Raw genomic sequence first — 23,916 nt, forward strand, 5'->3', positions numbered from 1 at the left:
TTGCTGTTTGCTCTTAATTGTCAAGTTGTTTGATTGGATATCCTAAGTAAGGAGGAAGGTGAGTTCTTAACTGGTTCATAAGGATAAGGACTGTGCTATGTAGAAGGTCTAAAGTACTGCTTCTGTTGTGTAGTCCAGGTCAGAGGGCCTGAAAAGCATCTTCAGAATGAAGATGTCATGACGATTAGGATTATAGACATCTGTGCTCGGGGGGGGGGGGACCCATTGTCTCATGTGTCCATGGAGGACTAATGCTAATTTCTACTCGAGTAATTGATTTTGGTTGTATTGTAACAATTAGTGTAAGGCCAAGGTAGTACCTTATGTACAGAACCAGGACTCTAGGTGGGGCGGTCATGTGCCTCAACCGATTGGGTTGACAGACAAAGATGCATAGCAATAACTACAATAGAAATATGACTAATACTAGCAATAACTATAACATATAGACAGTGTATGTGTGGAGATATATGTTCATGTGTAGCATGTGTTATGGTATGACAGCCACTCTTATTAGTCTTGTTTCTTTGCCAATAGATTGGTATCATGTTACCTCGGACTCAGGGGCAGATGGAACTAAGAACATTTACTTTGAGGGACTTTGCTTGAGTATTTTCTGCTACTGCATATTTCTACTACTCTCCATTCCAGAGGGAAATGATTTAGATGCAGACGCGGCAGCCAGTAGCTCCCTCAAACTTCACTACTTTTTTTGTTTTTGATTTGTTATTTTATTTCCACCTTTGTTTCAAGATACAGACACTCTTCTCTACAATGTTTGTTTTTTGCTTTTTTTTTTTTTTTTTAATTATTGAAATTGGAAATTGGTTGAAATATTCTGACTGAAAAACACAACAAATAGGACTCGATTACAGACAGAGAAGGCTTCATTATCGTATCAGAGTTTTACAATTTGTCAAATCGAATTTTGCTCTTCAGAAAATTGACAGAATAAGTTGAATGCCTGGAGGGGAAACTTCAGATGAAGATTGGAAAGCAGCTTGCACTGATGCCCATACTAAGTCTATAAATACACCTTAAATTAATACAGTATTAACGGACAGACATATGCACAAAATGTAGGGAAAACTACAGGAACATTATTTCATTGTATTGGGCTATGCAGAATGATTAAAAAGTTATAATTGAGAAGATTACTATCAAAACAAATCTTACTGGACCCTGAGCTTTTTTTTTCTGTTGGGCTTAAATCCAGGGAAACATAATTCTAGTAAAAATGAACGAGCATTTATAGACCTCAGCTTGCTTTGTGCCCCCCAAGACAATATATTGCACTGTCATGGAAAAATATTCACAGACCAAGCACAACTCAACGGATAAGGCGGATGCTGTCAAGTCTTCCATTAAAAGGCTAAACAGCATATATTTGAGAATATATGGAGGCCCTTCATTAAGTATGTTGTTAAGGATTTAGATTTAACAGATGATCAAGTGAATTTCTTGTTTTACTCGTCATATTTTGCATCTATTGCAAGCAATGTACTCCATTTAGCATAGATTACCACTTGTTAAACAGGAGGAGCATTCTGGGTTTGAGTTTGTTTGTTTTGTTTTTTCTTTGCTATGTTTTATATGACTGTGAAAGGCTGTATCTCATGGCGTTAAAGGTTCAAATAGAAATATTGTGAGGAAATGTCCTCATAAAGCTGAGTTTCCTCAGGTTAAACCAGCTCCACCCCCACCAGCTACAACAGAGGGAACATAGCTTTTGTGTTCTGCTTTTATTCCAGTTATGTCTTTCGTCATATTTCCAACTTCCTGTGTTTATTGTTATGCACCAACACACCAAGGCAAATTGCTTGATCCTGATTCTGATTTTGAATGCACATTATTTTCACATTGTTTTAATACACTGGCCTAATGCATTACTTCTATTACTTAAGTAAAAGGATCAGAATAGTTCTTCCAAAAGCGACAGAAACATCAGGATAATTCTTCACCCAGGGAAACGACCCATGGCTGGCTCCCACTAATATAATCATACATCATGCTGGACGGAGTCCTGAGAGGATGCTCACACACTCCTGTATTTACACAGCAGAAAGCGGGCTTTTACAGACACGCCGGACAGCCAATAGCTGACGAAAATGATTACCCCCGCGGACCAGTCACTGCCGCCGTTGCGGCCCACCCCTCGCGGAGGAAGGTAAGCAGGGAGCATTTCAGCACCTGGGAGCTGTCCGTTGTGCACGAGCCGGCTGACAACCGACGGTAAGAAGAAAAAAAAAAAATACAGACACACACACACACACACACCAGCTCGCCCGGTAGCGCTGGAACAGCGGCGGCACACGAAACCATAGAAGTCAAAACCGCTGCTAAACCGCACGTTAGTCATCACCAAGCCCGCCTCTCCGCGGTGCTCAGACGGAGAGCATCTGCGACACTCAAGTGTCTCAATAACACACAGTTCCCACACGGACTAGTTAGTACTGCTGAAACCTGTTGATGTCGCCTCATATTCTTGGAATATAACGGGAAACAGGCAGGAACCAACCGCCAAACCCCCCCCCCCCGCCTGGTTGACGAGTGGTGGCAACAATTGTGGGTGATGGAAACAGCTAGTTAGTAGCTTACAAACAGGCTATTTGGTATTTGTGTTAACGGTCGAGCATTTTTGTTTTGGGCTATTTTCAGTATCATATCACGTCTGGAACGAGGTATTTGTGTTAATACGAGTTTCGCACTGAGCCTCTCCTGCTGTCGAGCCGATACCAACTCCAAGCGAGCACGGTTCGGGTGATTTGCATGGTGTGGGGGGGAGAAAAAAAATACGTCTGGCGTCTGGTTGAAAAGCCGACTCCTTCATGAACTCAAATGCATCAATGAAAGGCGGCTGGAACAGAGGCTGCACGCGACGTAAACGTGTAACACAGCGTGTTGCTGAATTGTGTTCCCACAGCAGTTTCACCTGAACACGAACCATGTCACGACATTAAAATGACCCGAGGGGTGTGTGTCGGGCTGATGATGACGAGCCGTGCTTCAGGAGCCGGACTCCACTGTTGTGTCTTATCCGAGTGTGTGCACAAGTGTGAATGGTCTTCAAATAGCGACACGTCTTTTCACGAGTGTGAGCTAAATCTACTGTCTAGAGAAGGATGAGAGGTCTTGATTGGTCTCCTGGGTACACATTTAGTTTTAATAGACCCCTTTTTTTTTGTCCCCCGGCAGACATTTCGACATGTCAAAGCAGGAAAAGCACCAATGTAATCACTGGAATTAAACAAGGCTACTCAAGCTAGGTGAACCAGGTCCAGGGCTTTTCTGGACACTTGTTAGCAGTTCTATCCGTGCTTTTCCTGCTATAGTAAGTCAAAAAAAAAAAGAAGAAAAAAAAATGGTCCATTTGGCAAAAGAAGAAGATTTTCTCGGCTTGATCTTGCTGAGAAAGTAACCATCCCCCTTACACCAACCAGGCAGCACCTAAAAGGCTGGTGTATTCAAACGCAGCATTACTGAATTCATTATAAAGCACTGCCACTGATAAAGAGGCTGAAGCTGTGTTTATACGTCTAAATTCTCTATCAGAGAAGAAGCAGAAGGACTCAATCCAAACCCTACAAGAAAAAAAAAGACATGGAAACATGGCATTTTGGCCACTGGAGATTGACGCAACATTAGAGGAAGTAGTGAGTAAAACCCTCATCAGAAACGTTAGCTCGCTGACAAAGTAAAATGTAATTACGGGACGCCCAGGAAGGTCCACTTGCAGCGTAACGCGTTCCTCCATCAAAGTGCCACGTAGTCATTACCGTGCATCATTACTGTTTAGACGATCACGCCATTATCTATTCAAAAAGAGAGAATGGACGGTGAGAAATTTATATGTAAATCAGCCAATTTGCACCTTACAGGAAGAGGTTACAGGCTAACCGGTCAGCAGGTTTTTTGAAGATTACCTTTGATAGAAAATCCCGCGCTCCCCTTGTTTCCCTCCTTTCAGTTGCGGTTCGGGTGAACCAGCCCCTGAAAATGCCTCAAGAAAAACCCCCTTTTATTATAAAAGTGTAAAGAATGAAATGGAATGAACAGATATACCAATTACAACATCCAGGTCACAGTTCTTCCTGCAGGTTCATGAACTTAAGACGTTCTTACTTTAGTTTTTTTTTTTTTGTCATTTCTAAAGAGCATCTTTGATGGAGATACTTCAGAAACACCCCGCAGATACAAAAGGAATTGGTTGAACAGTTATTGGTTGAACAGTTATCCTTTTGGGTTTTTTTAGTTTTTAAAAAAAATCACGAGATAACCAACTAATACAAAAGGGTCTTTTCAGGACTCTTAGCTTGAGGATGTGTAGCTGCTGCAGCCAGTACAGTGCCGCCATTCAGACACACTGTACGCTGAGTCACTAGTCAGTTCAGTCAGTAAATGAGCAGCAGTCTTTCTGTTTAGTTTTTGGCATTGTGGATGACACGCAGCGAAGGGCCCGGCTCGGACTCGAACCAGCCTCAGCTCGTGGCACGCGCTCCACCCGGTGAGCTACCAGGGTACCCGTAAGCAGCCACCTCAGCCAATCACAGCAGAGATTAATTCAATCCTCTCTACATGCCTCTTCCCTCTTTAATCATCTTATCCTCCTCAACCTGTGGGCCGACGTGGTATATTAGTATGTTGCGAGTGCTGCTCCGTTGGAGATGGAACTGCACAGTGTAAATCAATCCATGATAAACATTGTTTAGAGGACACAACACCAGCAGCACCAACACCTAAGAATACAATAGAATATAAAAACACAGCCGACAAATGATCTTTAGACGCTGTTTAAGAGACATTTTAGCCACGATGGGTCCAGAAATACTGGGGATCTAAATTTGCCTATTGCTGCCATTCATTTATTCATTTACATCTGAGATCAACGCCCGCTTGTCTACAAAGTCATAGCCACTTCAACATTACAGAATGTAAATATACACAGAACATGTAACATAATGAGTGTCTGCGTGTGTTTGGGTGTCTCTAGGTGAGGATGGCCAAGGTGAAGCAGGTGGGCTTGCTGGCAGCAGGCTGTCAGCCCTGGAATAAAGACGTGTGTGCTGCGAGTGGAGACCGCTTTGCCTACTGTGCTACTTTGGCTATATACATCTACCAGGTGAGCTATGTGTGTGTGTGTGTGTGTCCATGAGGGTGATGAGTGTTTAAATCATGTTCAACTCGCCACTTAAACTTAACGTTGGAAATGTAAGGTCACTGGCAAAATATGAATGGTTGGCAAGGCAATAAACCAAAAATGTCTTTTGGGTACTGCAAACCCTGTAATATAATTATACACAGTGTGATGTAACACAATTGTTTAAACCATTCAAGCACAATACGCTGCAATTCCTTTGTCCCATGTCATTTGTTCTTGGTTTAGTCCTTTTGTTCGAAGTGCCTACAGTTCTGGACAGAACTGAATCCCTGAACTAAACCTCCAAAAGATTTCAAGGAACTGCCTATAATCATAAATATGCTACACTGTCGTTCTCTCTGTCTCCTTGTTGTAGTTGGACCAGCAGTACAACGAATTTAAGCTGCGGTCCATCATGTCAGAACACAAGAAGACCATAACAGCCATTAGCTGGTGTCCTGACAACCCCGATCTGTTCGTGTCAGCCTCCGCTGATAACCTGCTCATCGTATGGAACGTAGCAGAACAAAAGGCTGTAGCAAGACTGGACAATACTAAAGGTCAATGGATGATCCTGACCAGGTTTTATTGGCACACTGGAGTGTCTAAGGTTAGATTATTGCAATGTCCTCAGCGTCTCCTCTTCTTTCCCAGGCGTCCCTACGTCAGTCAGTTGGTGCTGGAACTCATCTGACGGAGTGGCGTTTGTCTCCCAGCGTGGTCCGCTGTATATCTGGGTCTATGGAGGTTCTGACCGCGGGGTCACAGTGCATAAAGAAGCCCACTCCTTCCTGTCTGATATCTGTCTCTTCAGATGGCACCCTACCAAGAAGGGCAAACTGGTGTTTGGACACACAGACGGAAGTTTGTCCATTTTTCAGCCAGGTACGGATGTTTTCCTCAACTCATTAAGATCTAAATTTATTAACGTACTCTTATGCATGCATTTATGCATTTCGTGGGACTTATATATAGCCATATAGTCTGAGCCTAACTACAATATATGCACGTCCAACCCTGCCCTTCTCCATAAGCAGAGACATCTTCACCGATCTGTCTGTCCTCTATTGTTTAGGGACTAAAAGCCAGAAGCATGTGTTGCGTCCAGAGTCATTGGAGGGGACAGATGAAGAGGACCCAGTCAGTGCTCTGGAATGGGACCTTTTGTCAACTGACTATTTACTAGGTGGGACAAGATATTAACAACATCACCAAGGTTTTGTTTGCTGAAGTGATTTGAATTTAAAAAGACTTACAATAAGAAACATGGACTATAACAATAAAGTCGCTTTTTTTATTTTATGGTACAGTTAAAAACAGATGCTAGTAATCGGAACACTGAATCCGGTCTATTCATGTAACCCATTCAGTTATTGGCTGACTATAATTACAACCACAGATGCTAAATGGCGAGCACACTCTCTCTCTCTCAACAGTGTCTAACCTCCATAATGGGATCAGGCTGGTGGACAGCGAGGCCTTGGCTTGTATCACGTCCTTCTGCTTCCCCTCAGCTGCTGCATCGGTTCAGTGTCTGGCCTGGGTCCCCTCTGCACCGGGCATGTTCATCACCGGAGGTAAAGACTGTGCACTTCTGTGTGGGATGTGTGTATGATCTGGGTTCCCTTCTGCCTTGACGTGTTTACCGCTACAGGTTAGACTTGCCTCTCGACCTCCCACATACCAGCCAGCTGGTATGTGGGACCTGTCATTGCCCCGGTGCCATCTGTCTATGTATAGATGCATTCTTATTTGCATATTAATGAATTAATGAGGACATTTTGGAAGAGACCACTGAACCACTATTTTAACTGGTTTGTCTTTGTCTGTCTCTCAGACTCCCAGGTTGGGGTGTTGAGGGTATGGAATGTGTCTCGCTCCACTCCGTTGGACAGCTTTAAATTGAAAAAGACCGGATTTCATGCTTTGCATGTCCTCAACTCCCCCCTTGCAAAGAAAGGTAATATTTTGATTAAAACCTTTTGGACTTGTAAATGTGTTATAAACTGTTGCCGGGGTTCTAGTTTCAGGTTGGTATCACATTGAAGGAAGTGGTAGGATTACATTTCACTGTGATTGTACCTTATATGACTACATGTGACAAATAAACCTGGTTGATTGATTGATAGTTTTCTGTTAAATGTACGCTGTCTGGTTATAATGCAGCCCTTCAAACACTGAGCAGTAGTACTTCTCTTGTAAGGCTTCATTTAATTAGCTCAGCAGCACTGTCCCTGAAATAAGGTTGAGATTGGCTGTTAAGGAATGTAAATGTCTATAATAATAACACACCAGCTATGTTCTCCGCTCTCTTCAGCTCAGAGTTCCTGTTCCCCCAGCAAAAGTCTACACACCAGCTCCACCAGTGAGGCAGTACCTCCCCCAACCCTGTCACAGAACCGGTCCTTCTCTCTGCCTCCAGGCCATGCTGTGTGCTGTTTCATGGATGGAGGGGTGGGACTCTACGACATGGGGGCCAAGAAGTGGGACTTCCTACGAGACTTGGTATTCTATAACGTCCTTTGTAAAGCAGCCTGCACGTGCTTATGCATGACTGAATGAACAAACCAATAAAAGAACATGCCTTGCACTGTGTACTTGAGATTTCTTTGCTCTTTCTCTCTGTTTTCGTGTCGTTTCCAGGGTCATGTAGAGACTATCTTCGACTGTAAGTTTAAGCCAGATGATCCCAACCTGCTGGCCACAGCTAGTTTTGATGGAACCATCAAAATCTGGGACACAAACACACTAACAGCCGTGTACACCTCCCCCGGCAATGAAGGAGTGGTCTACTCCCTGTCTTGGGCTCCAGGTACATTAACTCCACCTCCACACACACACACACACACACACACACACACACATAGACACACACAGGAATAACTTGTAAAAAGTACATACACATACTGGTCAGGTATAAGGTACAAAAGACTTCTAGTCCCCATCCTGACAGCAATATCTCAGTAAAGCGTATCGTCTGTTGCTCATGTGAACGTCACTGACCTTTCTGTCTGTCTGTGTGTGTGTGTGTTTTGGTGCGTTTTGAAGGAGACCTGAACTGCATCGCAGGGGCGACATCTCGTAATGGAGCGTTCATCTGGGACGTCAGGAAAGGAAAGATAATCACTCGCTTTAATGAGGTTTCTGCAAAATCACATTAAAAGGGATTCTGTATATCATGACAATCACTGGTGTATCACTTAGCTTCATCAAATGATAAGTTGAAATATGGCCCCCTTTTTTTGTACTGACTATTTGAAAAAACATGTGTTGTTTCCATACTAGTTATTCTATCCTTGCCAACTACCCCCTAATGAAACACGAAACTCCCAACTTATTAAAAACGGTGAATGATACAATGGTGTCTCTGTCTTCCTCCAGCACGGTAAGAACGGTATATTCTGTATATCATGGAGCCATAAGGATTCCAAGAGGATTGCTACCTGTAGTGGAGACGGATTCTGGTAAGTCCTCATCTTCCCCGATAGACCCCTCTTCTATTATGAAAAGAAGCGTAACTAATCTGTCCTTCAAAGGGAGTCTTAAGTGTTTTGTATTTTTTTGACTACAGTATTATCCGGACCATCGATGGTAAAATCCTTCATAAGTACAAACATCCAGCTGCTGTGTTTGGTTGTGATTGGAGCCAGAACAACAAGTAAGACCTCCAACCATCTACCATCTCTCTCAGTGGGGTGAAACCAATATGCAGTCGACAGTCACCTCGTGCTGCAACTGGCTCAATTATTTCACTTATTTGAACAGTTTATTTATATGCAACTGGACCTGAAAGACAACACTTACTTTCCACAGAAACAACATATTAAAACTCAATTACAAAATGTTACCAGATAAACAAACCAGGATTATAAAAAGACAGGTAACACAAGTGAAGCAAAAAAAACAAACAAGTTAAAGTCCCCCTCCTATCAAAAATATGTTGTTCTTCTTGTTGCTACAGTTGGATGTTTGAGCCTCACTGTGCAGAACGATGCACGTGCGGCGTTTGACACTAGAAGGCTGTCATCTGCTTTTAAGGGGCGGGGCCTACGGGCGTGATTTGTGACATCACAAATAGTTTGGAAGCCAACCCTGGTCCTATTTGCATCTTTCTACGTCACACTTGTATGTGAGGCCGCCAGTAGCACATACACTGAGAATAGACGTTACAGTGAAGTAGGAGGCATCTTTAGAAATGACGAAACTTTGCATATTTGTAGATTCTGGAAGTTCCTACCATGTCAATAGTGATGTTCTAGCACATTAATACTGTAAAAAATAAAAAGGTGTTGTGTCGTCTGGTAGTTGCTAACAAGTGGCCCGCCTCTCTCTCTCTCTCTTCGTAGGGACATGATAGCAACAGGCTGTGAGGATAAAAATGTCCGTGTGTACTATCTGGCCACCAGCTCTGATCAGCCTCTGAAGGTCTTCACTGGCCACTTAGCCAAAGTATTCCATGTCCGCTGGTCCCCACTCAGAGAGGGAATACTGTGCTCTGGATCAGACGATGGGTGAGTGCAGGCACAGAAAGCTAGGGCGTAACACAGGCAGACAAGAGTATTAAGTGTACCGCATGCAGAGTACACGTGGGAATTACAAAATGTGGACATTGTGTTTTAACATCCTGTAGGTATCGGTCCGCAAATATGAAACATATGTTATTTATGTGTCTTCTTAAAACTAAATGGAATGGAAACAACTATAAGTTCAGAAATGGGCAGTCCCATTGCTAAAATACAGGTAAGGTTTCTGTAGCGGTTCTGCAGAGTTGACTTAGAAACACATTTTTACCAGTTTCAATTGTCCAGAGTTTTATGAGGATGTCTTATTGTGTGTCACAATGATTTAATCACCAATAATCAAAAGTGTCACCCCACCACCAAAACTTAAAAAAGGCATTAGAACCTGCTGTCACTCTTTAAATTGATTGACAGATTTTATCAGTTCAGATGCCGTTAAAAGGTTTATTTACATCAGTCATGTTTAGCACAGCAAGACAACATGGCCCTGTTCTTCATACATGGATAAGATTAGATTAGAATCTTGGCCATTTGTTGGCAAAGTTCTTAAGCCCAAACCTGCAAAAGTGCAGGCTCATTGATAATTAGCTGGGTCATGACCAATGTTTTTTTTTTATGGTGACACCCCGTAAATGAAGTAATGTTCAAATACGAATGTCTTGTTTTCTTGGATTTATAATGAAAGAGTGTTGACATGATAATGATTTTAAAAGATAACATGCAGAAATAATGTGTTGATGTAATCAACACAATTTAATTTCCATAATGTAGAGTTACATAGACTTATACATGATCAAATATACCACAAAAGGTTTGTACATTAAAAAAGAACCAAGCCAAATGTAGTTGGAGATACTGCAAGCAAAAAGACAAAAACAAACAAACTGTTAAAAGACCAAAGGAGCCAGAACATGTTTCATTTTGTTAATGCTATTAAAGCTGCTCATCCAAATAGATTTTAGTTAAGTTTCATTGTCAAAGCGGGCTTATGAGTATCACTTAAAAAGTCTCTGCATGTCCATCGGGGAGAAGCTCACCAATCACGCACCAATATCACTTGCTGCCTGACCATATTCACCGGTAACATCTCGTCGTTTAAAGAGCGACTTGTGGATTGTTTTACTAAATTTATACCTAACCTTTCCTGAAAATGACCATTTTAAGAGTTAGTGCGGAATTCTATATGTTTTAAAAGACACAAGGGCAAAAAGTCAGAGGGAAAAGTAGCCGTTTTTAGCAATGCTAAAGACTGGAGGATTATATTCCCAGTGATATGACGGTGTTCAGGATGGGATGTTGAATCCAGGACCGTTTATGTAGCTGTCCTGTGTCACGGCTGTGATGGCAGGGTGCTAGGCAGAACGGAGAAGAGGACCCAAATTCAGACACGGGCAGAACTGATGCAGGTAAAAAAAGGTTTATTGGCAAAACCAGGGGGACAAAGACATAGACACTGGGGACGCAGGGGAAACAGGGAGCCATACTGAAACATACAGCAGTAACACACAACAAACTGGCACTGGAGAGAGGGAAACACACAGACTAAATACAGAAGCCAGATGGGGGTAATGAGGGGCAGGTGAACCTGATCAGGGCAGGTGCAGACAAACACACAGGCGGGAAAAAAACACAAAGGCAGGAAGTGAAGTTGTCAGAAACGAGAGGAGAGGTAAGTAACAAAATAAAACAGGAAACATGAAACACAAATGACTGAACTAAACACACACAGGAAGCAAACTGTGACATCCAGGCCTTTATTTTTTATTATGACATGTTGACAAAAACAAATTGATTTATCATTTACAGCTCGAGCTCTGCAGTCACATACAGTATGTGTGTATACTTGCATTTTGCATGGCGAAGTACACAAGGACAAGGATTATGCCTTTAAGTAATCATTCTAAATGACTTCAATGTGTGTCTTGTCTGTGCAGCACTGTTCGTATATGGGACTACACACAGGATGCGTGTATCAATGTGCTGAGTGGTCATACAGCTCCAGTCCGAGGCTTGATGTGGAACACAGAGGTTCCTTACCTCCTCATTTCAGGTAATGTCACTAAAAGTACTGTTTGATTTTCCAGTGATTTTCTTTTATACCAACTGTTTCGTGATATCGATGTGTTGTCACTGACTATACTGTTGAATATATATATACACTGTATGTCCATCTAATGTGGTCTGCTCAGGCCAACAGATGATTAAATCAGGAGAGACAAGTGAATGAAGTAAAGATAATTGTTCATTAAAACAGATGATATGAGACAACTAAGTCTTCACAGAACGACTTAGACCCCACAGGGGAGATTTTGTAATCAAGGGGTGATAACCCCCCCATGAGTCCAGACACTGGTGGTGGTGGCTGATGACGCTGCTGAGGCTGATGAGGCAGATGAATCTGCAGAGACTGGGCGGTGACGGGGAGGCGGAGGGCGCGCATAACAGCAGCATGAATGTATCTGCAGAGAGAGAGAGAGAATAACATTGAATGCAACACCTTACAAAGTTGCATTAGAGAGCTGCACGCAGGTGGCTCTGTTGTCAAGAAACGTCTTTTTGTCATTAAAATGTTTGAGAAGTTACACTATTATGACCCAGTAATGTTAAAAGGTGCCGGCAGTAATATATGGCTTTTTAGTACCACCTAGTGGCAGCTGTAGGTAAAAACATCAGCACATACATATCTCCTGCTGCAATCCTAAACAGTGTTTTTGAGCAAATGAATGATGATGATGATTTCACTTACAGAAACTCAATTCAATTCAATTCAATTCAATTTTATTTATATAGCGCCAAATCACAACAAAAGTCATCTCATGACACTTTACAAATAGACTCTTTATAATGTTATTACAGAGACCCAACAGTTCCCACCATGAGCAAGCACTTTGGCGACAGTGGCGAGGAAAAACTTCCTTTTAAGAGGCATATAGTGCTCCTGAGAAGACCTGCAACCTTCATATTGTTGCAATGTTTTCTGCATTTATTCAACATCTCCGCACCAGTCCACACCTATACTACAGTACAAAATGACTCACGTGACATGGTACTCTAACTGGGCCTCACATTCAGGCAAGACAGATCACAATGAGAGGATGTCGGTAAATGTGACGCTGTAGCTGGCCATGTCCCATCAACAGTAACGGTAATTAGCTTATACGGCTAATGTTAGCGACAAACCTGAAGCCTTTCGGAGTCTGACGCTACTTCTGAGATTTTGAACGCCATTTAGCTGGCAGATAGTGTGGCATGAAACGGTCGCAAGCACTGATAAATAAAAATATTACGACACAGGATAAAAATTAGCTTGTAGTGAAGATGCAGGACATTTGTTTTATATTGCTGATGCGTGACACAGTTCTATCTTAGATAGTTAGGAAATGTGTTAATAACCAAGACTGAAGTGTTGTATGGTGTTGTATATTATTTCATTAGGTTAGTGGCGTTTGACCAAGGGGCTGTGTTTTAAGTGTGTTGTATTTAAATAGTAAAATGTTGTCTTATTTTGTAGGTTCTTGGGATTATACAATCAGAGTGTGGGACACAAGAGATGGCACCTGTCTCGATACAGTCTACGACCACGGTGCTGATGTCTACGGTAAGACATTACCATAGGAAGAACAAGCTGGTAGACTATTAATACTGCAGATACATGACGGGTGGCAGGTACAGTGTGTAATGAATGAGGTCCTTCGCTGAAAATGCAATACATGAAAGTTACATGAAACTCTGGCGACAGCAGCAAGGAAAAACGTCCTTTTACCAGGCAGGAACCTTGAACAGAACCAGACTCTAGGTGGGCGGTCATCTGCCTTGACCGGTTGCATGCAACATACAGTAAACAACGCAATATCTCAGCGTCCACTTGGACTCAAGGATGAACTGATTTGAATTTGGTGGTTAAAGGTCATGTCCACCGCATTCTCGTGAACCAAATATCTCAGCAACGAAGCATTGTCTGCTGTCATGGCTACAACTTTTTGTTCTATCGGAATCAGCTTTATTGGCCAAACATGTGAACACATAAAAAGGAATCTGACTCTCAATGAATTTACACAGCAGAACAAAACAGAAAAGCTTAACAAAGTCAAGTCAAATCAAATCAATGACCTCAGAGGTTTTTAGCTATAATTTAAGAATGAATTGGATGATGCCAGATTTCACACGCATGTTGACTGGGACGACACGATGAGTAAACTATAAAGTTTCACCTACAGCTCACAGAGAGGCTTCGCATCTAAAAATGCCCGGAGAAAACAAAAGCAGCACATTTAGTATAGCTATACTCTATAAGAATCCATATTTACAGAGTAAATAACAGTACATGTGTACCTGTTTGCTCAATACATGTATGATAATCCTTCAATAATCACTTCAACAATGTATATTGACTGGAATCATACATATGTATCATCAGTATGCCAAAACTGCAACTTGACAGGTTGGCGGAGTTCCAGTTTCTATTATGACAAGTATTTCCCAAACTGTGCATGCGTCTGTAGGTTTAACATGTCATCAGAGTCGCCCGTTCACCATGGCCAGCTGCAGCAGAGACAGCACGGTGAGGCTGTGGTCTCTCACGCCCCTCATCTCTCCACTGCTGCTAAACATCCTCACAGACCAGCCCTGGGAAAAGATCATAGGGAACACGGGTAAGAACGGACTCCTGATCTGTTCCATTCCAAAGGTGTTGTGTTCTAAAAGCTAATTTAACCATGCTGGTTGTGTGTCTTTGCAGACACAGCCATGGTTCCCAGCTCACTGCCGCTGCTCTGTGGTAAAGTGTCTCGAGACATTAAGCAGGACTTGGATAAACTGAGCTTAGACATCAGGGCCAAGAAGCTACGCTGGTTCTCTGAATGCTTTTTGGTAACGACATTCTAAATGTTTATTTATCGTGCTTGAAATGCTCTGAAATACGAATGAATGTCCTGTTGCTTGCACACTACATATTTTATATTTTACATCGTATTAGGTTGATTAATTGGTTGGAGGCTGCAGTAAGGAAATTAGGGAGCATAATAGCTTAGCACCCAGCTTCCATTGCGTTTGCTCTGGTTTTGTCTCCCTCTTCTGGCCTTTAGGTGTAACTTCAGGCTTTTCTTCAAAAATCTCTTTGCAGATAAGCAATAACAGATTAGCTATATTTACGAAAGCTTGTAAAAAGGTGACATGTATTTAATATAATAGTGGCGAGCAGCTTTCTTAATGAGCTTTCATAGCTAAGAACACACTATCTTTATGTAGATTCTGCCCATAAACATTCGGAGGTTAACTGACATTACTCCAGTCATGTAACACATTGCCCAGAGCCTAGGGTTTAACCATAAGTGCAGCTTTGTTGATTCTGCACGAGGCTCATTTTAACTGTTGGACTTCGGAATACAATCGGATAGGTGAGTCAACAAGACTCTCTCCTGCATACCCTGTATTTGATGTTTACTCAAAGGAAATGCAAATCAAACACAGAGATTAGAAAAGAAAAGACTTTAATACACCTTCTCTTTACTAAAATATCCAGTCCACCTTGTTTCTGTTGACATTAAAAGTCAGTGAGAAGAGCTCCATGGTGTTACACTTAAACATAAGCAGATGTTAAGAATTTCCATTCATTTGAACAATAAATACCCTGGAATTGGTCCAGGGTTAGGGTTGCCCGTCAAAAGCACGTCCACTAAAAATGCTTGTTTCATTGCTCTTTGCAACACTGCTCGAAAAATCACTGAAATGCTTGAAAATAATGGCAGCATGTGAACGACTGCACTGACTGCACGGTTTTTCATCCACGAATCAATGTTTCCTGTTTGTTGTCTTTGTGTGAGTGTGCACGCCGCACATGCGTTGGTGGTGCGTTTCTGAACATGTTTGTGTGTCCCAGCCTCCAGGAGGCAGCAACAACCTATGGGACCTGGTGTCGGTCATTAATGGCCAGGACGACTCACTGCTGCCAGCCAGCTACAGCAAGGGAGTGATGCACATGAGGCACCTGCTCAAGTTTAAGACGGTGAGTAGCTCCGATTCGTTGCATGTGCAGAAACCCGGAGAGGCTGCACTGCCAAGGAGCCGCTTGCCCTGCCCCACGTGAACTGTGGTTGGTAACAGACGGCCAATCAAATCACTGAATGGTACAGAGCCAAAGAAAAAATGTTCTTCGCTCAAGGGGAACTAAATAAATGCAGCGATTTCTGCCCCTAGATAGGAAAATAAGCGCTCTTCGTAAACAATGTTATCAGCGGCACCAACACACACACAACACTCAGAACTGCACTATGACACTACCACAGAAAGGCCTATGAATTGAGACACTTGTCACTTCAGTTGGCCCCTCTCGTCATAATCGTAATTCTGCTTTTTCCTGACATGCATTCCATTTAGAAATAAGGAAAAGCACAGTAAATACAGAAATCACAGAACATACATGGAATAAATATAATGAAAACGTATGATAATAGATGCAGGACTACATTTAGTTCACACGATTTGAATGGAAATCCACTCATAAATAGCCCGACACTTCATCCTTACACTGATTCAAAGCTGCAGATGGAATTTGGCTTTCTATCCATTTTATTCATGAGTACTAATTCCCTTTCAATTTTCGTCTGTTCTACTCAACCCGAGTCCATTTACGATGTTGCAGACAGGAGGTATTTGGGTTTCCAAAGGTGTCTTATGTTTCATTTCGCTGTTTTGTTTCTCTTCCGTTTGCTCTATTTACCTTCAGTCTGAAGCCCAGGAACTGACCATAGTCAAGATGTCTAAATTTGGAGGAGGCATTGGAGCTCCCAGTAAAGAGGAGAGGCTGAAAGAAGCAGCAGACATTCATCTGAGACTGGGGCAGATTCAGCGATACTGCGAGTTAATGGTGGAGCTGGGACAGGTATGGAGCGTCTGTGTATGTGTGCAGGTGTGTGTGTGTGTGTGTGTGTGTGGTAAATTCCCTCACGAGAAAGCATGTGACGCAAACACTCGTGAGACTCGATTAGTTGTGTTGGCACTGATCCTGCCTGTGACTATGACCACAGTATGATACAATACAGCTTACTAAAGCAGGGCATAGTGCACTATACAGAGTGATGTACTGCAGACACACTAAGACACAGCCTGTAAAACACACACATGTAAGAGCATTAAATCAACAACAGAGCACGGCACATCACATGCAATACAGTGCTAACAGTGAATAACACAGTTCATTTGGTTGATAGCCCTTAAAACCTGGGCCTGGGATCTGCGGCCCGTGATGTGGATGAGCATTGACCTGATTTAATCCATGTGATAAAGGGCATTGGGGCCCTCATGCATGAATCCTACATTAATAAGAGCCTGATTTCATGCACGACCCATGACGAGGAAGATACAGAACAATAGAAATGCATGGCAAAAATAGCATATTGTCAATATTTTAGAGACCCCCCCCAAAATTTCACAAATTGTGTTTTCAGGGGAGCTCATGCCTAAGGAGACAAGCTTCCCCTGGTGCCCTGCATGCAGGACTTTCAGAGCAGCTGCAGAGACAAAAGCCAGCTGTAGAGGAGTTTGAAGTTACGGAGAGTGACATCTGGGCATTGTCAGGTCTTAGCGTGAAGTGTATTTGGTCACAGCCTGCGACAGTTCTATTTCTAGCATCAGAAAAAGACAGATGTGAAATGACGATATTGACAATGTAATGTAGAATTATTATCACTTTTTTCAGTGGGAGAAGGCATTATCTGTGGCGCCAGGAGTCTCCATGAAGTACTGGAAGAAACTCATGCAGAGGTAAGCCACGTTTAAGTTGTTTTTTTGTTTTTTTCCCCTCAGCTTTACAACAATAAAAGTGAAATGCAGGTACAATATCTGAGTTGTCAGAGGGTGGACAGATGATCAGGAACACTCATAATATATACCCTATATATAATATAAGATTATACTATTTTTTGTTTTTCACAATTCCTAAAACACCAAACCCCATTCTCTGAACCCGATCCTCAGTGCCCTGAACCCATGTATTCAGTCTTTTGGCAAAATTCGAAACAATGTTCTCACTCTCTAAAAACACATTTTGCGCTGGGCGGCAGAGCGCAGCTATAACACAGTATAGTCATCGTTTACACACTCAAAACTGTTCACACGCTGCTCACAATCCAGCTGAATAGAACATGAGCCAGTTCAAAGTGAGCACGAGTGAGTTTCACGCTGATACCAACAAAGAACGAAGATAGAATGAAGCTCTCGTCCACTTTTTCACGATTTTACATTTTACATGTGCACAAAAATTTTACAGTGTAATTCAATACTGTATTACTTGCAGTACTTGCAGTAAACAATATGTTCACTGTCAGTGTACATAATGGACATTTTGTTCTGAAGATACATACCCTGGACACTGTGTTTTCCATGCTTTGATGTAGCGTGTAATGACTGCGCATTAGTGTTTATATTCAATTCAATTCAGGTGTATTCATATAGTGCCACTTTACATATAGAGCAGGTCTAGACCATACTCTTTGTAACACTGACTGGCTGTGCGTCTGATCTGAAAGCATTGTCTGAGCACGGCTAAAATAGCTTGGAGGCGGATTGTTCGGTTTTTGCCAGAAGAAGAGCCAGAGGTTTTGTGAATGTGGATTTGTGTTTTGAGAAAAAGGGTGGAAGGTTTCAAGAAATGTTTCTTAGCATGTTGTGTCGCATGTTCATATCATATTCAAGTGCAATCTGTCATTTGTGTGTGTGTGTGTGCACGGGTAACTTTCATATGCTCACGTCGCAGGAGAGCCGACCAGCTGATGGCCGAGGATAATGATGACGCTATCCCGTACTGCATCGCCACAGGAGACATCAAAAAACTTGTAACTTTCTTCACTGGCAGAGGACAACTGCTAGAGGCCTTAATAATAGCACAGGTACAGAGAGGGAGGGAGTCACTTTAACAGTCGTTTTCTGCAGGGGTGCATGGATGGTACATCTTAAATGGTCCCAGATGGATGGGGCGGGTGATACTAATGATGACCAGAAATACCGACCAGAAATGGCAGAAATGATAATATTCTTTTATTTTTAGGGAGCGTGTGAAGGGAACATTCGTGCACCTCAAAGCTCCCCGGTCAACCACACCACTAATGATGTGGATAACAGACAGCAATACCAGAGGTAAAGCAAACACACACACACACACACAACATTCTGTTATTGATTCACGTTTGTGGTATGAGTTGAACATTTACCCCAAAATGGGGCAGCACAAATCTGACACACAGTTGCAGATATGTTCACTGGGACTGGAATAGTGATGATGCATGGCCTTTTGTTTTTTATTACGAACACTATTGTTAGGGGTTACTTTGTTATTCTTTTCAGTGTGGAAAAACACTGCGGTCCTCCAGCAGAATCAATTTTTCCTGTACCCATTCATATTGCCAAAATATGACTAAATACACTGTTTCCATCCCAAACTCCACGATACTAAGCCAAGTATTTGTGTGTAGTATCGAGTGTGTTCCCTTGCGTGCAAGTGGAGAAACAGATCTACCATTATAGCATCTAAAAGTAGAGCATCATGCCTAGAAACATGGTGAGCGACACCTCTTTACTCAAAGCATCCTTGCCAGGACATTTTAGATTCATTTGACTGCTCCCTGAAATGAACCCCAGTGTTTTGATCAGCACCCCTGGCTTTATTTGCTCCTTTTTTCTGTCCAGTCTCCTCCATAAGGTATGTAAGGAACTAGCCGAGTGGTACTTCCAGGACGGATGCTCTGTGCTGGCAGCATGCTGCCACTTAGCTGTGGACAATATCAAGGTACGCACCAGTCTGCGCCATTGTCGCCATTTGTCACATACAGTATATTTGCATATGCCCTGCATCCTTATAAAATAATAAGAAATGTGTTTGTTATGTTTCTAGTTAGCCATGTCTAGTCTGGTCCGAGGTAATGAACTGGAGTTGGCTGCATGTGTGGGTATCGTCCTAGGAGAGGCGGCCAATCAGAGCACCGCGTACTGCTTTGAACTCTTGGCCAGGAAGTACATGACCACACCGACATGGTACGTCTCCACCCACGCCGATGTCCATGTCAGTGTATACTCTGTATTCTTCTGTAAAAACCTTGAAAGTAATCCAAACTGATACTGATCCAGTTTTGGCTTCATAGTGCTATTTTTCTGCATAACTAACGAAAAAAATATTTGCTTTTTCCCCCATTTTTAAGTCACTTGATCTTGATTCTCTGCATTTGCCAAATTGCTCAAGTTAGAGGGCTCCACCTGTGCTCGTAGAACTAGGGTTACAGTGCACAACAACACATCTACAGTGGCTGTCCGTGCAAATGTGTTTACATTCAGGGAGCTCTCTACTGACCTACTGCGAATGATTCCCGACAACCACATTTTATTGGCCAAGCTGTGTGCGTTTTACCCTGGGAATGCCACCGAGATCGACCAATTACACGAGAGAGTGAGTAGGCGATCATTCAGTTCAATCTGAGACATGTTTTTGGATGAAACGGGATGGAGGCTCCGTGTCTGTGACTATAATGACGATGGTTGTGTGTTGTTTGTCATTCAAGTGCGGCCTCCCGTCGTTAGAGGAGTGTAAGGCCTTGGCAGAAGCCGCCACGTGTGAAGGAGATTTGTTTTCAGCGGTTAAATTCCACCTGCTGAGCCCCGAGCCCGAGCACGCCCTCCGGATAGGGATAGATCACGTTAAAGGTATGGACAGCTCAAGTTTCAGTTTCACTTTTAAATGTGGTGACCGCAGCGTGAAACAGTCGGCAATATTTGAACGAGAGAAAACAAGCCAAAATACTGGACCTGGTGACGTTCACTGGCACCGACTCAGTTTCTCCCTTTGCTTGTTCGCTCCACTAAAATGTAAGTCAGTTAGAGCAATACCTTCTCAATAATCACTCATGCATCGCAACCAGTGTCAGCCTGAAGAAAAGGATCAGAATGTCTGTCTCCATAAAGCACTGACCAATCAGAAACTCTATTTAATTCCACTCCAGGGCAGCTGACTGGGTCTGATTGGACGGTGGATAGTGTTCAGCCAATCCTGGACCTGATGAGTTACATCAGAACTGACTGCCTCATCACGGCCAAGTTGACTGAGTGAGGACATGCATTACTTATTACAGCGTTAGTTTTTGTATTAATGGTTACTTGAATTCTTTTCTATCACATCTCTCATATGTTGACAGACTTGATCATCATCCTGGTCTGTCTGTGTGTGTGTGTGTGTGTGTGTGTGTGTGTGTGTGTGTGTGTGTGTGTGTGTGTAGAGCTCGCAGCGAGCTGTTGATCCTGTGTGGTTACATTGGAGGTCTGCTGGCCGTTCGAAGACAGTACTCCAGCATCGTACCTGCACTCTACGAATACACCAGGTAGACACACAACTGTGTGTTCAGAATTCTATATTAAACTCTGAAATACGGCCTTTCCTGTGGTGTTTTGCCTTTGGTCAAAAAGGTGTGCTGCTTGTTAAAAACACATGGAGCTTTTCTATCCGATTGGTCTTGATGTTTGGCTGGCGGTAATTTGCGGAGTTCTTTAAAGGCACAGGACTAATTAGGTTCTCGGACTTAAACGGGGTGAAGCTGTTCCAGGAGGAGTGTGTTAAAAATAACCGGGGTATATGCAGCAACAATGGGCTGATGTCTGACGTCAAACTGCTCGTTCAGAATTCCTTTACGTCGATAATTACCCTAATCGGGTTGAAATTGGATTACCAATTTGGGGTTTTTCCTCTCTGTTTCTCAGCCAGCTGTTGAAGAGGAGGGAGGTGTGCGTTCCTCTGAAGATTGAGCAGCTGTCTGTGGAGCTGGACGCCTGGCGGGCCTGCACACAAAATAACAGCAAGTAGGTTACACAGACGCACACGCAGAAAACACAACGAAAAGATAATCCTTCATCCTTCAGTGGGGACATTTGCATTACAGGATAGTGCAATAGAGGCATAAGTAGAAAGTCAAGATATAATAAATAAAAACAATAATTGTTTTAAAAAAACTATAAGAAATAAAGGTAAAGGAATTACACTGTAATTATACTAAAGATAGTCTTATTACAATTGAATGATATTAATAACAGCACAAAGTACAATATTGTAAAAAAAAAAATAAAAAAAATAAAACACATTATTAACAAATGAACACCAGTTGAGCCAAGTGCGGTGCGAGGTTTTAAGAGGCCTTCATCTAGCTACTGGAAACGATGCAATGACGCTAAAGAGGCGAAGAGGTCGTCACTCGGTGACTCTGCATTGTCATCACACCTAGTCAGCAGAGCAAAGAGCCGAAAAAGGCCACGGCGAGGCCAGTTACCAAGGCAACACTGGGGAAGGAGGAGAAAAGCAGCCGAATCACCCCTGGGGAGAGGGAGATGTCGGTGGCCATGTTGCTGCCTGACTGACATAAACATCTGCCGCAAAAAAAAAAGAAAAAAAAGTCCACTTTGAAAATGGCAAAGGAGGGAAGAACATCGTTCTCTAGATCCTTTCCCAAAGAAGGCGACCCAGGTGATCCAGAGGTGTCCGAGGCGTTCTGGCCTCCTGGATGTTCTGCTGAACATCACACATATAACGCAGGTCTACATCATCTATGATGCGCATACTACCATGTTTAAATCCACCATCACTCTGCGACTTGTTATCACTATAATACGTCTGCATTGCACATGTGCGTGGTGCGCGGCCTCACGGTTGTCCCTCTGTCCGTCTGTTTTTTCCACAGTCCTCCGTCAGAGTGTCAAAGAGAAGAGTTCAGCTGCCTTGAGAGGAGAATCCAGCCAACAGACTCTGGTAAAAATAATAATAATAATAACACGGGAACACCGCTCACGAAAATCATTTATTCTATTTTGGTGTAGACGTACTTGAACCTCAGGTGCAGCTGATATGGGCAGTAAAGAGTATGCTGATTAGTGATTGGCTACTGTGTGCGTAAGTGGCCCACTGATTGGATGGAGTGAGAAATGAATGAAGGAGCAGAGGAGGCAGGGTGAAGTATCATCTCGCGAGGCTCCATATTGAATACATATTGTGTGTCATCATTATTACCCGTAAGACGCGTTTCCTCTCTCCCTTAGATGCGTTAGTCTTGTGTGGCGCTGATTATGTGACGGGCTCCAATCTGCCGAGCCACTCAGACGTCCAACTGTCCTGTTTCACGGGACACAGAATACAGGTGTGTGTTTCTGTGTTTTACCAGTTTGTGTGCATCCACGCTTGGGCATGACTCGGCAACTTGTGACTGACCTCATGGCTCTCTTTGGTTTTGATGCGCAGGGTCCAGTGTTTTTGCTGGAGGACGGTAAATCAGCCATCTCCCTTAATGATGCTCTAATGTGGGCAAAGGTCAACCCCTTTTCTCCTCTGGGAACGGGACTCCGCATCAACCCCTTCTAACACACACACACACACACACACACACACACACACACTTTTGTGCTTCAGCTAACTGGCCCACTTTTTTATAATTTCCTGAGCCAACACACGTGGCGACGTCAACAAACAAATACATTTGTGATTCTGTGAGGAGGATTCAGTTTCAGACTGGTGTTGGTAGATTTCGATAGCGGTTAGCTTAGCTTAGCTGTTACGCGGCGACAAAGTCATCATGCTTCATTTGTGAAAGGGGATTCTTATTGAATGAGATGTATGATTTAGTCGGTAGGATCCCCTCTTTTTCGCCAGCTAACAATTTCTCAAAGTATGAGCATGTACATACAGGGTATGAATCGTAATAACTTTCCTCTATTGTTGTAAAAAACAAAGAAACTGGAATAAAGCAACCACTGCGTATTTATATGGTCGACCTTATTGTGTTGCACTCATATTGATAGAAGAAGAAAAAAAAGTCACAGAATGCATGCAAGTGCAGTTGCAAGATTGTATTTAACAGCTGGTAATACAGTATACACAACAGCTGGATGCAGCGAGGTTTCTGTTGACAAAGAGCTGACCTGTTTGTTCATACCCTTCCTACACACACACACACACACACACACACACACACACACACACACACACACACACCTACCTGAGAGTGCGACCTCAAGCAGAGTTCATACAGCTTTCCTGGAGAGGGGCCAACATGTTCAGCGCAGTGAAAGGACCTCATTAACCAGGGAGTCGTGAGGAATGTCAACACCAGCCGCGAAGCTCGCAGATCAATCGAAACAAGTAAGCTTGACTCGACACGGTACAGCGCAACATCGACAATATAGCGTAATGCAGCTGTTAAATGTACAGCAGAAGTGGAGGTTGAAGAATAAGAGTCAGGC

The 23,916-nt window shown here is 42.9% G+C and overlaps 1 protein-coding gene across 1 annotated transcript; it reads left to right on the forward strand.

Moving 5' to 3' along the window:
- Positions 1-4,996: 4,996 nt before the first annotated feature.
- Positions 4,997-23,038, forward strand: wdr17 (WD repeat domain 17). Its single transcript, XM_070920626.1, has 31 exons — positions 4,997-5,119; positions 5,514-5,697; positions 5,792-6,022; positions 6,213-6,323; positions 6,574-6,714; positions 6,975-7,097; positions 7,455-7,642; positions 7,781-7,949; positions 8,186-8,277; positions 8,519-8,601; positions 8,709-8,795; positions 9,484-9,648; positions 11,592-11,707; positions 13,169-13,255; positions 14,160-14,309; positions 14,396-14,526; positions 15,536-15,661; positions 16,382-16,537; positions 17,354-17,418; positions 18,410-18,542; positions 18,701-18,789; positions 19,339-19,438; positions 19,544-19,683; positions 19,981-20,092; positions 20,205-20,346; positions 20,643-20,745; positions 20,916-21,017; positions 21,394-21,492; positions 22,365-22,432; positions 22,720-22,817; positions 22,919-23,038. Exons 1-31 carry the CDS (start codon positions 4,997-4,999, stop codon positions 23,036-23,038), a joined length of 3,834 nt encoding a protein of 1,277 aa, XP_070776727.1.
- Positions 23,039-23,916: the final 878 nt, after the last annotated feature.

This window comes from Enoplosus armatus, chromosome 2 (assembly GCF_043641665.1).
Source record: "Enoplosus armatus isolate fEnoArm2 chromosome 2, fEnoArm2.hap1, whole genome shotgun sequence".
NCBI lineage: Eukaryota > Metazoa > Chordata > Actinopteri > Centrarchiformes > Enoplosidae > Enoplosus > Enoplosus armatus.